At 64.9% G+C, this 14,938-nt stretch overlaps 1 protein-coding gene across 2 annotated transcripts in view; it reads right to left on the minus strand.

The window, feature by feature from the left end:
* Positions 1 to 14,938, minus strand: part of LOC117653872 (nuclear hormone receptor FTZ-F1) — a 96,666-nt gene that overhangs the window by 22,472 nt on the left and 59,256 nt on the right. For both annotated transcript variants that reach the window (XM_034399853.1, XM_034399854.1), the window contains one exon: positions 10,500 to 10,769. In XM_034399853.1, coding sequence (XP_034255744.1) covers positions 10,500 to 10,769 — 270 coding nt within the window. The remainder of the gene's footprint in view (positions 1 to 10,499; positions 10,770 to 14,938) is intronic.

The raw sequence follows: 14,938 nt of genomic DNA on the forward strand, positions 1-14,938 counted from the left end.
CGCCGAGCGCGAGCCGCATTCGGCGCGTGCATTCGCCAGCGGCACCGCGGCCACGACGGACATCGAGGCGGCAGGCGCGTTCGTCGATACACAGCGCAGGCCGCTTGCATCCCTCAAGTTCTTATTTTTAACCAAAGGCCGTGGCCCCTGGCCGCCTGGCCGCCGCCGGGGAGCACGCAATGACAGTCCTGTGTCCGCGGCCGGAGCGCGGAGCGCGGTGCGCGGCCAGAGCGCGGACTTGCCCGTCCGGCTCGGCGGGCAGCAGGCAGGCAAGCCCGTCCGTCCCGTCCCGTCCGGCCGCTCCGGCGGAATTCCTTTCCGTTTCGTTTGGCACGTCACCGCTTGCAAGTTGTTAGCTCACCGCGCGGCGTGGCGGCGTGGCGGCGCGGGCCGGAGCAGTCAGGCAGGCAACCTCCTCGCAACCGGCTCCCCGCCCCGCCGGCCGTGCCCCACGCCGCCGCGCCGCCCCCTCCACGCCGCCTCGCCTCGCCTCGCCTCGCCGCCACGCCGGTCCGCACGCACATCGCGGTGGCCATTCAAGACTCAAGGGCGGTGCTACTACGGCGGCACGGGGTTCGAGCCTCGGCACTGCACTCGATTCCGCCGCAGCCTCTCTCTCTCTCCCTCTCGCTCGCACCCGTGCGCAACGCTCTGTGGGTGCGACGGAGGCAGCATGCTGCCCAGCTGAGCTCGCTCATTATGACGACCAAGACGGATGAACCCGCTCGCGCCAAAACGACGCGCCGCCTGCCGCCGCCGCCGGCGTGTCAGAGGGCGCCACCAGCGCGGCGCCGACGTGCACGCCGCAGCAAGCCGCGGCTATTCTTAGCCGTCAGCTCGCCAAGAAGCTAAATTGCCACGCACGGCTGATTTCAATAGATCGGCGGCGTGGCCGGCCGGTCCAGCTCACAGTGTAGTGTGCCCACACTCCTACACGCTCACACACACTCACACACGCACGAACAGGAACAGGTTCTCGTTCCTATCGACGCGGCCGCACCGCCGCGCCACACAATCAGGCGGGCGCTATCCTCGTCATTATTACGGGCAGTGAGTCGCCGTTTCGTTGCTCTTTCTCTGTCTGTCTGCATGCCCATCCGTTTGTCTCTCTCTCGCCGGGCCGGACCGCCCGGCGCGCGGACGCCGCGACGTTGACTGCCGCAACTTTCTTGCCAAAATTTATGCCCACGCTGCGCGACTCCGCGGGGCTACCACAAGCGGACCCGCGATAAGCCTTAAGATAACGCCGCGATAGCCTGGGACACACGCACACACACAAACACACACAGAAAGACGCAAATACACCATCGCGCGCGCGCAGGTGTTTATTCTAGAGTACACGCTTACTACATTGAGTGGGCGGCCCGTAAAAAATAAAATTATAACACGAGCAGGCCCGTTGCTGCCTTATCGGGCTGTAAGTAAGTAGACAGCGCGGGGCGGCGCGGCGCGTCACGGCACGGACCCACATTAGCACAACCGGACCGCCGCGCCGTGCCACGCTGTGGCGCGTCACGTGCGCGTTGACGTTTAGGACAGTGATGTAACGCCAGGGCGGCTGTCCTGCGGCTGGGGCTGGGGCTGAGGCGTCCGGTTGCAGACTTCCCTGCGCCAGCCCCGCCAGCCCCGCCAGCCCCGACTCCTCCAGCACAGCGCCCTGCCGCCGCGCACTGGGTCACCGTGCCAGCCCGGCCCGGACCATGGCCGAGGCCAGGCCGTGGCCAGGCCCACGCCGGACACCCGACACCGCCCGCCGGAGGACCGCGACGGCGGCACGGCGGCCGACGCAAAACGACGACGATGACGCCGTGCTCCGCGGCGGGGGCGGGGACCACCAAAGGGCCGGGTGAAGGGGACAGCCGGCAACGCCGCCGGGGGCAGCAGACTAAGAGTCGCTTTCTTCGCTCTGTCTTTCTCGCACTCGTGCGACGGAGAGAGCGCGCGCGACGAACACGGCTCGGAGTCAGTGTGCTGGGGGCCCGTCTGCGGCCCGTCTCTGCAGTACACAACACAACACAGGCGGGCCCCCAAGCCCTGCCCTGCCGGGCCCTGCCCAGCGAGAACGCAGTGCAGGGAGCTGAGCGCACGTCGGAGTGGCCGCCGAGTCCTTGATACGGCGACACTCGATTCCAAAGTTGCACGCCGACGGCGACCCAACCAACCGGTGCCAATGGCAACATCGGGAAACGTCGGTCAGCGAGTCCCCGTGGCCTAGGCGAGCCTAGGCTGGCTGGTAGTGCAGGACTCGGGCGCCAGTCCTATTACCGTGGCGCCCCACCCCGCCACGCCCCGCCACGCCGCGCCACGCCGGCCGCCCTACTCGCTGTCGCTGCCAGGCTCGACGCGACCTTGCCCTCGTAACGGAATGGGGCCGCGACGTAAGGGCCGCGCGCCGCGCCTGGCCGCGTAGCCGCGCCGGGCGGACACTCTCGACGAGCACGGCGCGCGCCGGGGCGTGGCGGGGCAGCCTCGCCGGCATGTCCGGTGCATCCTCTCGGTGTAGGGTGTCCACTCGTCCTCCACCTGCCCCCCCTGGGGCCCTGGGCCTGGGCAGACGGCGCGTCGTGACTCCGTGACTCAGTGTCTGACTCACGTCGGCGACGACGACGCCGCAGTCTGATCCAGCGCGACGCGCTGCCCCGCCGGCCGGCCGGCCGATCAGGAGTCTTCTCAAGGAGGACGATACGACCTGGAAGCACGGCCACGGCACGGCACAGCCGCCGAAACCTGGCTCATCGTTTGTCTCCGAATTCGCATCCGCCTTTCTCCGGGACTCCGGGACGGAGAGCCGAGCGCACAATCGCAGAGGGGAGCCGAGGCGTAAGGCGCAAGCGGCGCAAGGCTGGGGTTGAGCCCCAGGTCCCCGTTGGGCCGCCGGGCCGCCGGGCCGCCCGCTCAGAACCGGACCTTCTCGGAAAGTATAAGGTATTGTTAGCCCGGGCCGGGCGAGCCAGCAGGCCGATTCCAAACAGAATGCCCTCTCTCTCTGTCTCTCTCTCGCTCGCTCACGGGCCGTCCTGTAGGCGGTGCGAGAGAGACAGCGAAGGAGCGAGCACAGAGAGGCCGCGGATTGCCGCGCGTGACGGTCGGACGTTTGTATCCCTACGTCCGTCGCGTCCGCTTAGCCCTTATCGAGCGAGGCACGGCGTTCAGAGTCCTCGGCCCTCGGCGACGCGGGGCCGGGCATGCATGCGCAAGACGCGTCGCACGCCGCACGCCCTGGACGACGTGCGGCAGCGAGCGGCGGCAGTGGGCCAGCGCCGAGGACCGCCTGCAAATGGGCAACATCCGGACTAGACGGCCTGGGCCACAGGGCCTGGGCCACAGGGCCTGGGCTGGGCCTGCTGGGCCTCCCCGCCGTCGCGTGCGCCAAGTCGCGTGCGCTGCGTCCGCGGCGTCCAGGCCGTCCAGGGCACCGGCGTGATGCGTGCGGCGGACAGGCCGACGGACGGACGGAGCCCAGGCACGTCCAAGTTCGCGGAACCGAAACAGAGATGACATCGCCGGCTAACGTACAGTGGAGTGGAGCGAGCCTGCAGTGGCTGCACCGGGACCTGGGGCCCAGTGCCTGAGGTACCACACGGAGATTCTGGCCCGACCGGCCTGCTCGGCGGCCGAGGGCCCAACAGAGTGCTGTGCATGTTGCATCGCTCCATGAGTGCGGCACGACACGGCACGACGCGGCACGACACGGCGCTTGAACCCACGACAGGCTGAGCGCGCCAAGCGCCATGTTCGCACCGAGGCAATCATCATCCTGGGAATAATTTGAGCGCCGCTCTGGCGATGGATGTGACAGCAGCAGCTCATTCCCCGAGCCGAGCCAAACCGCGCAGCCCCAGCAGCCAGCCAGCCAGCACATGCCGCGGACTTGCAGTGCGGCGGCGCCAGCGCGCCAGCATCGCGTCATTTGCAGTTTGCACGCCCACGATGACGCCGCCACGCCGCGCCACTCCAGCAACGCCAGCAACGCCGAGACCTTCAACCCCCTCCCCGTGGAGCCCCTCCCCGAGGAGCCCCTGCCCCTGCCGCTCACCTCCCACTGCTGCCCCCTCCTGTTTCGACACCGCCGAGCAGACAGAGCAGACAGCCGGCCAGACGGTTGCTCGCCCGGTCCTTTTGCTTCTTGCCTTCTTTGCAACTCGTTTCGGTTTCGATTTCGTTATACGGTCATGTCGTTTTCCTTTTTTCCCTTTCATCCTCCTCCTCCTCCTTCTTCTTCGTTTGCCGTTTTATTTATTTTTTTATTTTTCTGCGCGCCTCCTCGCCGTAGTTATTGCTGGTTCGGGGACTTGGACTCGGTCCTCGCTATACGTCCCGTTTCTGTTCGTGGAGTTTTTTGCGTCTGGCCGCGGCACAAACACACACACACACGCGCGCGCGCGCGCGCTGGCTCACGCACGTGGCGGCCCGCGTTTCGCACCCTTTGAGGGCCCCTGCGGACCACTTTCGGAGGCCCTCGTGGGGTCGCTTTGGGGGCCGTTCGGGGGCCCTTCTGCGTCGCGGGGGATGCGAGTGATGCGAGCGATGAGGCCATTCGAGGGCCAGACGGGCCGGACGGGGAAACGGCCTCTCGCCGTCTCTCTCGCACCCACGGGACGCCTCATGAGTGCGACGGAGACAGGAGACGGAGTGACGGCATGGGTGCACGCCACGCGTCGCCGCCATAAGCAATGCCGGTGGGAACGCGGCGACAATGCCGTCGCCGTCGTCACCGAGTCCGAGTCCCCGCCGGCGAGTACGGCGGCGAGGTACGGCGGCGAGGCCCACTGGCGGCACTTGGACTGCGGCGGCGCTTTCACCCAAACCGGCGACAACGGGGGGCTCTGTGGCACTCCGGGGCCACACGCCCCCACGCCGGCCCCCTCGGTACGGCGCCCACACACACGGCGACGGCGCGACAACCAAATTACGAGCATCGAACGTAAATAACCCCATCCGAGACAAATGGGATTGGGATCGCACGGCGCGCCACGGCGGCGCTGCTTGCACCCCGCCGCCCGGCGCCGCGCCGTGTCGGGAGTCACGCGAACGCCCAAAAATGCGGAATTTGATTACGGCCGCCGCGTGCGCCGCGTGCCACATTTGCAGAGAGGCGGTGCCGCTCCGCCGCTCCGCCGCAACTCGGCCCCAGTATTTGCAAACGGCAGACTTGCAGGCGGCCGGGCCGGTCGGGCGGTGCGCGCTGCGGGAACCACCCAAAATCCGACCCAGTTTTCGGGAGGTTCGGCTCGGCCGAGCCCGTGGCGGCGTGGCGGCGTGGCGGCGGGGCGCTGTTGCGTTTGTCCGTCTGCCTGCCTCTGTGTGAGTGTGTGCTGAATGATGCACGTGATGCGCGCGCTTACCGTGACGAGGCACTGCAGCGGACGAGTGTGTGCACACACACACACTCACACACACACACGCGCGCGCGCGAATATCCCACACTCACACAGACGAACGCGGACGAGGGAAGGGGTACGAACATAAACACAAAAATGTACTCGTATACAGCCAAACCTACAAACCAGCCCTGCCAGCCAGTTGCGCGCGCGCACACACAGACAGGCAGACAGACGGACCCACACACACAGAGCCGCGCGTCGCCGTCCGCAACGCGAATTGACACGCGAGTCCCGCTTACGCTGTGCAACACAGTCCCATACTAGTACAGCCAGGCCGCCTCAGGCCGCCTCTGGCTGCCTCGCCCAACACAGTAACACAGTCCGTGGGATTCGGCGATAACTTTGTGTACTTGGCCGCGCACACACACAGACGCGCCGATTGCACACACAGGCCGACAGACACACTCACACACGCTCGACGCGGAGCGGTCAAGACAGTCGCACGCAGAACGCAGCCCTTTTCCACACTGGTGCGATATGGCAGTGGCGCTGCATAGGCTGATTCCGACCGGCGTCTTCCTCGCTGTCTCTCTCGCACTCAGGGCTGTCGCGAGCGCGAGAGAGACGGGTCGAGAATCAGCCTGTACACTGTACTGTGCCACGCGTCGCCCTCCTGGTGCCGCCCTTCCCCGCGGCGCCCCTGCAGGACGAAGGACCGAAGGACCGAAGGGCCGGTGGGTCCGGAAGCACACAAAGAGGCGCGATCTGGTGAGGCGGGGCGGCGGGGCGAGGGGGTGGTGAAGGGAGAAGGGCCGGCGAAGGGGCGGCGACGCAGGCCCAGCGAAGGGCGGTGGCGGCGCGCGGCGACGCGAGGGGCTCCGTCGGGGAGCTGCGGCCTGTCAGGCCAGGCCCGTCCTGTCGGCGTGCCGCGGGCTTGCTGGGCGCCGGTCGGTCAGCTCCACGCGCTCCCCGCCCTGCCCATTGTCACGTCGTGTTGGAACGAGTCCGCGGACCGGCACACTGGCACCGGACCGGCGGCGTGGCGGCGGCGCCACCTGTCCAAACACTCTGCCCCGGCAGCAGCGACCTTGACATGTGCCGAATTCTCCAAAGACGCGCGGCCGCGGCCCGCAGCGACGCCCCGCCGCGACGCCGCCCTGCCACGCCCCGCCACGCCCCGCCACTCCGGCGCCAGACAGCGATATAACAATCAGCGCATGTGGCGCCGCGCTCGCACACACACATGGAGAATGTAATGACTTGGCGAACTTGATTGAGAACTACTCCGCGACACTCGCAGGCGGCGAGGCGGCCCCCCCCGGCCTGCCCCCCGTCCTGCCCCCCGTCCTGCCCCCCGGCCTGCCCCCGGGCCTGCCCCCCGGCCTGCCCCCCGGCTTGCGCTCGGCGCGATGCGACGCCCACTCGCGACGGATAAGCCGGACGCGGCAAGGCGGCACGCTCGGCGCGGCGCGGCGCAGCGCGTGGAGTGCGAGAGTTGGCGGAGTTGGCAGAGTTGCTGGAGTTCCCCGTCCGCCAAACGCTGGAACGGTCTGGAGCGGCCGGCGAGCGCGTGGCGTGGCGCGCAGTGCCAACACAACACCAACAATAACTGGGAGCCGTCATGATGACGGGTACGGCAAGCAGTCCGCGGCGACGCGACAGTGCTGCCACCTGCCCGTCATGGTCATGAGGGGCGACGACGGCGACGTCAGTGAGCAGGGCGACGTCGTCGTCTCGGTCGAGGGCAGCCCTGCTCGCCGCGCAGAGCGCGGTGACGACTGCGACTCACGCACCGGCACAAGCTAGGCCCCAGCGAGAACAGCCGCAGCCTGGTGCATCCGAGGCCGGCGCCATGGAGTGGAGCAGGGAGCAGCCTGGCCGCGTAAACAACCCGCGAGCCTGCGCCACGCCTGCGCCAAGCCTTCGCCTCGCCTGCGTCAAGCCTGCGCCCAAGTGCGCCTCCGCCGCCCACCCCATCCCCATCCCAGCCCGGCCGGCCAGGCCAACTACGCCGCAGAACTACCCCTTCTGGGCCCCCGCCTCGGCGGGCACGCGAGGCGACGCGAGGCGCCGGGGGTGTGGGCACTGTGTGGGCACTGTGTGGGCCCGTGCGCCCCGTGCGCCCTGCACTGTATTACTGGGGGCTGGCACTGACGGAACCGTCGCCCCCATTCGAGAGAGATTCACAGTGTCTCTAAATCTCTCGACTCGCATCCGGGCGCTCGGACTTCCCCCGCGAGACTCGAGTGGACGGTCAAGACACGCACACTCACACACACACTCACTCACACACAGGAGCGTCGAAACGTTACGATATTTCTGTTTATGGATGCCGTATCTTAGCATCTGAGCGGGACTTGCAGAGTCTCACGCACACTTTGAAAATACTATCACACTGTTTATTAGTACGAATGGAACTTTAAACTTGAGTCTCTCGCCGTTCGGGGCGCGCTAAATGGGCACGGAAATATCGTAACGTGACGCCCCAACACGGCCAGGCCCTGCGGAAACAGGGACCGCGGCATTGGATATCCGGCTCGAAGCGCTCCAAGCGGAGCTTCGAGCCAGCGCCCCGGCATGCCCTGGCCCAGTGGCGTGGTGGCCCAGTGGCGCGGTGGCCACGGCGCTGAGCGCGCTGAGGCCCGAGTTGGGGTCCGGCCCTCCTTCCCGCCGCGCCACCTACCTTTAGCGAACGCGGTAATCCACAGGGCGTTGCTCATAAATTTGGCGCGTGCGGCAAGGGCGGGTTGAACCCCAATCCGGGGCCGGGCAGGGCAAGCACGGGGGCGTGTGGCCACGTGTGGCACGACCAGCACTCACACACGGGTGATTCCGTACGTAGGGGCCGTTTTAGCCACCTTAGAAAGTCACGTAATCAATCTTGCTTGTTCGGCCTGAATTTTGCCTAGATGGCGTCAACAGGACACCAGGACGACACTCTAAACGTGGGCGAGCTACAAGTTGACTTTCGTTTTCTCCCCCTATAAAATATGACGAAATTTACTGAAAATATGACGGAAATTACGCTCGATGGAAATTACAAACAGATGTTTCTACCTCACTACAAATGCCCATCGCCTCAGAAATATGCTATAAGTTTGGCACACTAGTCCGACGTCAAGACACGCCTTTTTACGTGTAGTATGACTTTCTAAACCCAATAGGAGAGGGGCGAGAGGGGCATACGGAAATTACATCAATTGTTACAACCCACCGTTTTCGCACACAACTTCCACTCGCACACTCACCCCCCTTACTTTTTCGCCACCGGGATTCGTTCATAGGGTAAACAGACCGTGCTGATTCTAAATACGGCGGTGGTTTTCAGCAGGGAGCACTCCTAGTAGTTTTTATGGTGGTTACTTTGAAACTACTAAGTCAAAAGTCGGAGTACGGTGGACATTTTGTACGCGTTCTGAAAGGACACTTCCAATCAATATACGATCTTAAAATTCAAGCAAGATAGTCACTATACGTTAGAGATTTGATGGGTGTGTGTGAAATTCGAGGATTAGAGTGGAACAAATGGTTACAGAGCCGCAAAGTTGGTGCAAGGTGCGAATGGACATGACGGAACTTACAAAATCGACCCTTTTGGCCCCCCTCCCGCGTCACATGTTGGCTTTGAAAGTCCATATACAAAGGGAACAAGCTAGTCTGGTGCCAAACAAGATTCTTAAGTGCATAAATGGGCTGCACTCGAATAAATTTGCCCTGGGGAGGGTGTGGACACGAAAACGCCCTCTTCGCGCGGAATCACCCACACGCACACACTCTCACAGACACACTGACCGATCTCGAGTCAGCCCGGCCGACTGTACACTGTCGGCTGCACAGGCAAGTACACAAGCACACAACACCATGGATGAACACTACACTGTAAGTACACTGCGTTGGAGGGCTGGTGGCGTGGAGACGGCGCGAGGTAGCTTCTTCCCACGGGTACATACCCCAGTCCTTCGTCCTTCCAGCGGGACAAAAACAAAAAGCATTCCCCCAGATCAGTTTCTTTGGCGCATGTGGCCTTCCCTCGCACGGCGTCGCAATTCCAACGGCCCCCTCTTTTTTTGGGAGGTTGGTACCGCCTCACGGCCCCTTCGAACGCACTCGCTCGCTCCCCCTTTCTTGTCCGCGTCCGCAAAACACATTAAAAACGCCAAACACGGGGAAAGAAAAAGGGGGCGTGACCGCGGCGCGAAAACAACAACAACGAGAAGGAAGGACGTGAGCCCCGGAGACTAAACACCCAGGACCCCGAGGTACCCGCCGGCCGGTGCCGTGCCCACCACGGTGCCCTCCACGGTGCCCACCAGCCCCGGGCCACGTGGGCCAAGGCGTGGTGGCCGGGCCGTGGTGGCCGGGCCCACACCAGCCCACTCACAACCACCGACCCGACCCGACCCGTGGCCCGGCGTGTGTGTGCGTGCCTGCATGTGACTACAGTCTGTCTCAGGTCGGAACGAGCCTGGCGAGGTTCACTTGCCTCCTCAGCAACTGCAGCAACACCTCTGAAATGAAAAGGGACAGACCCTTCGCAGCGGGGGTTCGGCACAGGCCGCTGCCACCCTCAATAGCAGGTAGCCGCACTACCGCTGCAACGACGCGACCGTCTCCAGGCTCGTTCCGACCTGAGACAGACTGTACATGCGTCCACGTGTGTGTGTGTGTGTACGAGTGTGTGTGTGTTTGAGTGTGTACAGTACACCGGGCAGGCCGGGCAGCAGGGCCGAGCGGAGCACAGATGTGCCCCAGTTCTCAAATCTGATGAGTTGCACGCATTGCGCGCTGTTATGCCGGCCGGCGCGCACGGCCTGAGTACACACACACACACGCGCGCACTCTAGACCTCGTGATACTGACCAGGCCCACGGGGGTCTCGCGGTGGAAAGGGCACAAAGGCCGATTTAAACTTGGCGGATCACCAAGGACTAGCAACGCGCGGGGTATTGACGGAAATGTGAGGCGGTAGGCGCGTGGTACCTCGAGCCGAGCCGAGCCGAGCCGAGCCGAGCCGGCCTGCCTGATAGCTGCACCCTTATCGCCGTCCTGGGCGTCCCTCGGCGTCCCTCGGCGTCCCTGGCCGCCCCGCCGAAAGCCTCCCTCCCCTTCCCCGCCGTCTCCACGCCCAGCCAGGCCAGCCAGGCCGTTTGGTGTTTGGTTCTGGACTCGACTTACCTTCGAGCTTCATGCCGACCTCGAGGCACTTCTGGAAGCGGCAGAACGGGCAGCGCTTCCGCTGCGTCTTGTCGATGTGGCACGACCGGTCCGCCACGCACGTGTACACCTTCTTGTTCTGCACGGTGCGCTTGAAGAAGCCCTTGCACGACTCGCAAGTGAGCAGGCCGTAGTGGTAGCCAGACACCTTGTCCCCGCACACCGGGCACAGCTCCTCGATGCCCTCCTTGGTGTCGGGCAGGTCGGGCCGCACGGCGCTGGCCGGGTAGTCTGCGCCGGGGAACAGACAGGCGTCCAGGTTACTCATGAGCATGGAGCCGTGGCCCTGGTGGTGCTGCTGGTGGTGCTGCTGCTGCTGGTGGTGCTGCTGCTGCTGCTGGTGCTGCTGCTGGGGCTGCGTCTGCCAGCCGGTCAGCGGCGGCGACCCGTACAGCGACGGCGGCGCCAGGCTGGACGGCGTGAGCGCGGCGGTCACCCCGGACCCGCCGCCCCCGCCGCCGCCACCGCCACCGCCCTGGGTGCCGCCTCCGCCGGCACCGGGGCTGAGGTTGAACGGGCTCATGTTGAGGGAGAGCAGGGCACTATGGTGCTCCATGTCTAATAACATAGTTCCACACGGGGAGGGGTGAGCACTGCTTTGGGGAGGTTGTCAAGTGGCTCAGGTCGTGGACTTTGGACTGAGGAACCTAGAGCCAGGTACGGGGTGCGCCGTGACGCGGGGCATGGCGTCGCCGGGGACGGCCGGGGGGACGGGCCGGGGGGTCGCACTGCACTGCACTGCACTGGCACGGCGAGTAATCCAGAGTAATCCAGAGTAATCCACACAGTAATCCAGAGGCGTCGCACTGCACACACTCAATGCACTACACTGTTATCCCTTGCTCTCTCCGAGCACGCCGTGCACTCGCGGGTCCGGTCGCGGCGGTGGGTGTCGCATGTTAATCCAGAGAGTTAATCCAGAGTGGCTCGGAGGGTGGCACGGGGTGGCGCGGCCGGCGCCGGCACTGACACCAGGGCGACACGACACTAGACACTAGCGCACCGCGCACACAGCCGCGGCGACGCGACGCGACGCGACGCGGCACACGAGACGCGACGAGACGACGAGCCGCAGCGAGACGACGTGCTGCAGCGGGACGCACGACGTACGACGTGCCGACGTGCCGCTGTGGGCTGAGGTACACTAGCTACTGAGCGCGGCCGCGCGGCCAGCCCGCCGGAGCGCGAGGGGGAGGGGGAGTGGGGGCCGCGGCGCGGGGGGCGGCGCGGGGGGCGGGGTGGGGCGGCAGGTCCTGCGGCGCGGTGGGGGCGCGGTGGGCGCGCGGCGAGGGAGGGGCGGCGGAGGGCCCGGCCGCGGGGAAGGGGGGAAGGCCTAACTTCACACACACATACCCACGAAAAAATACTCGCCCGAAAGGAAAAAAGTACCCCACGGGTCCCATAGAACTGAGTAATAGTTGAGGCAACGTGGGCAGCGGGGCGTGGAGGGGAGTAGTGGGGGCACCCGCCCCCTCCCCCGCCCCCCCCGTCGCGGCGCGCGTGGAGTGAGGGAGAGAGGGGGCACGGCGAGAGAAGGGGGGCCCGAACGCAGCCGAACGCAGCCGAACGGAGCCGAGCGCACCCGAAGCTGTGATACAATGGAAAATGATTAGAACGATGTAATAAGTGAAAGTGAGCGGCGCGCCGCCAGCCCGGGCCGGGCGGCCGGGCGGCCGATGGAAAAGGGGCAGGGGCAGGCAGGGGCGTACCTGGCTTGGATCTACCTGGGCCTGCCGAGGCTGGGGCGCTGCGGCCGCAGAGGCCCAAAGCCGGCCAACGCGACGGATAGGCTAACAGCGGCAACCGGGCACCGGCAGGGCCTAGCGGGGGCTGCGGGGGCACCGCGCCTTGGCGGGGCGTGGCGGGGCGTGGCGGGGCGTGGCGGCGGTCCATCATAGACACCGCTGCTGCGTTGCCAGTCAACCCTATCGGATACCGGCCGTTCCGGCGCTGTCCCGGCCATGGAGGCGCGACAGCCCGTGGCAGCCCTTGTCCATGGAGGCCCTGCGCGTCCAGCGGCCCTGCGTCCAGCACGCGTTGCGCCAGGGGGCCGTTTTGCCACCAAGGTCACCGCGACGTCCTCCTGCAGGCAACTCCAGGCAACTCCAGGCGGCCTAGCGGAGGGCCGCAAGTTCAAAGCTCAGGTCGGCGTCGGTGTCGGCGGCGGGTCAGGGGGCTTTTGACGCGATTGCGGCAGCTGCGTCATCTGTGGCAGCTGTCGGGCGGCCAGCTGTGCGACGCCGGGCGTGCGGCGTGCCGCGTGCGGCGCCCACCTCGGCGAATCGGATCGGATCACCTCGGATCGGTGGCTGACTGCCTGACCCACTTTCCCACAACACAAACCAGGTCTATGTTAGAGTCACACGAGCACACCGGCCCGGGCCCGGGCGGTTCGGCCGTCCTTTGGGCCGTCCCTGCTGGCCCCGCCGGCCCGCACGGGGCTCATGGCGTCGGCCAGCCGCGGCGGCGTTGGCGGTGTTGGCGTCGGCTTCCCCAGCGCAGCCCCGCGCTGCAGCGCCTTGCAGCCACGCATGTCGGCTAGTCGTGGTGGCCACCCCCTTCGCCGCACCCTCGGCGACGCCCAGACGGCGTGCTGGCGCAGGGCGCGCAGGGCCTCCAGGGGCCCCGCGGGGGGCGGGGTGAGGCGGGCGGGGGAAGGGGTTCCCGAGGGTGCAGCAGGGCGGGGAGGGGCCCCGCGGGGGGCTGCCTGCCTTGCCTGCCTTGCCTCGTGGCCGCACCGCACCGCCTAGGACTGCCTCACTCCTGGGACCCGCGCCGTGCCGTGGCGAGTCGCAAGCGAGAGTGGTCCAAGGGAGGGGGAAGGGAGGGGGGCGGTGGCGCGGCGGCGGCGGGTGGGGGAGCGGCGGCGCGGGCGCGGGGCGGGGAGCGGCGGCAGGGCGCCCCGTCCTACTGACCCACTTAGACACTATTCAATCCCAACGAATGGTCGCCTGTCTGTCTATCTGTCGACCGGGCCGTCTGTCCGTTCGCCCGTCCGGCCGGCGTGTCTGTCCGTCCGTGCTGGCCGTGGTGCCGAGGCAGCAAGGCTGGCCGGGGCGGCCGGCCGGTGCCGTAACGTTGCGTCGCGTTATGCTCCGCGTTACACCGCGTTGCCTCGCGTTGCCACGGCGTTGCCGGATCGCAGCCTTTCTCCGGCATGCAAAGCCAAGCGAGCCAAGCCATCGGCTGCCATTGGCTGCCATGCCAACCGCGCAAACGCAAACAGTGGAGGCGGAGCGGGGCGGAGCGACAATCCCGATTCGCGACTCGCGGACCGAGCGACCGAGCCCCGGGCCTGCCCCAGTCCAAACGCCCGTCCAGTGTAGTCCTGTGATTTGTGCAGGGATAATCAAAACAAAAGCAAATATACGCAGACCTGTAAGCAAAAATAAATAAAATGAACACACATAAAATGAAGCTTAAACAATTTCTGTAAATTTAATGCAAAATTTTCAAGTAAAATGACAGCAGGAACGTAGCATCAGGCGTGGCTGAAACAAAAATAATAAATCACGGAGAAGACAAATAACGAATAAAAATCACTCGAGCTGGAAACGCGGACAAGGCGTCACAGCAACCCTTCATCGCACAGTGAGGCAACAAGGGGGCTGTTGATAGCACAATCCGTCCGTCCCTGGTGCACATCGGTGCCAGCCCTGTTGTTGTTGTTGCTCCTGTTGTTGCTGCTGCTGTTTTAGTTGGATGATTTACGACAGAAAGCTTCTCCTTTGACACGAAAAAGAAGCAGTGCACTCCGTGCCTGCACCCTGGGCGCTGGAAACAGCGCGATAGATGTCGTCGTGCCCCCTCTCTTTCTTTCTCTCCCCGCGGCAATCCGCTTTGCCCCCCTGAGCCCTGAGCCCCCTGGCGTCCAGACCGAACGCTGGACACACGGCGCGTGGGACGTCGAGGCGAAAATCCCCGTCAACGACGCAGAAGACGATCGTCGCCCACTGTGTCCAACCAACTCAAGATTTTCATGTACACTGATTATATTTAGAGTATGATAACATGTGATTTCTTTTGATTATTTTATTATTTATCACTGATTATAGGAGGTTATTATGTTGATTATTGGGAAATATTGGGGATTATTTGAGCGCCGACCTCGGAAAGCTGTTAAAGTGTCGGAAATTCTATATTGGTGACTTTGGGCAGCCACTGCGTCAAATTTAGTTGCGGTCATAGGCCTTCCTCGACGCCTTACTGTTCTAAGGACCCTACTCTTTCACGCCCCGCCTCGGGAAGGCTTTGACCGCTGATAGTTTGGGAGCAGTGGTCTCGCAAAATGGTCAAAAAGTGAATGAATTTCAGAAAATCACCGTTTTTGCTGACTTTGAGCGGTCACTGCATCCAATTTAGTTGCGGTCAAAGGCCTCCCTCGACGCCTTACTGTTCTG

This window comes from Thrips palmi, unplaced genomic scaffold (genome assembly GCF_012932325.1).
Source record: "Thrips palmi isolate BJ-2018 unplaced genomic scaffold, TpBJ-2018v1 HiC_scaffold_8, whole genome shotgun sequence".
Classification (NCBI taxonomy): Eukaryota; Metazoa; Arthropoda; class Insecta; order Thysanoptera; family Thripidae; genus Thrips; species Thrips palmi.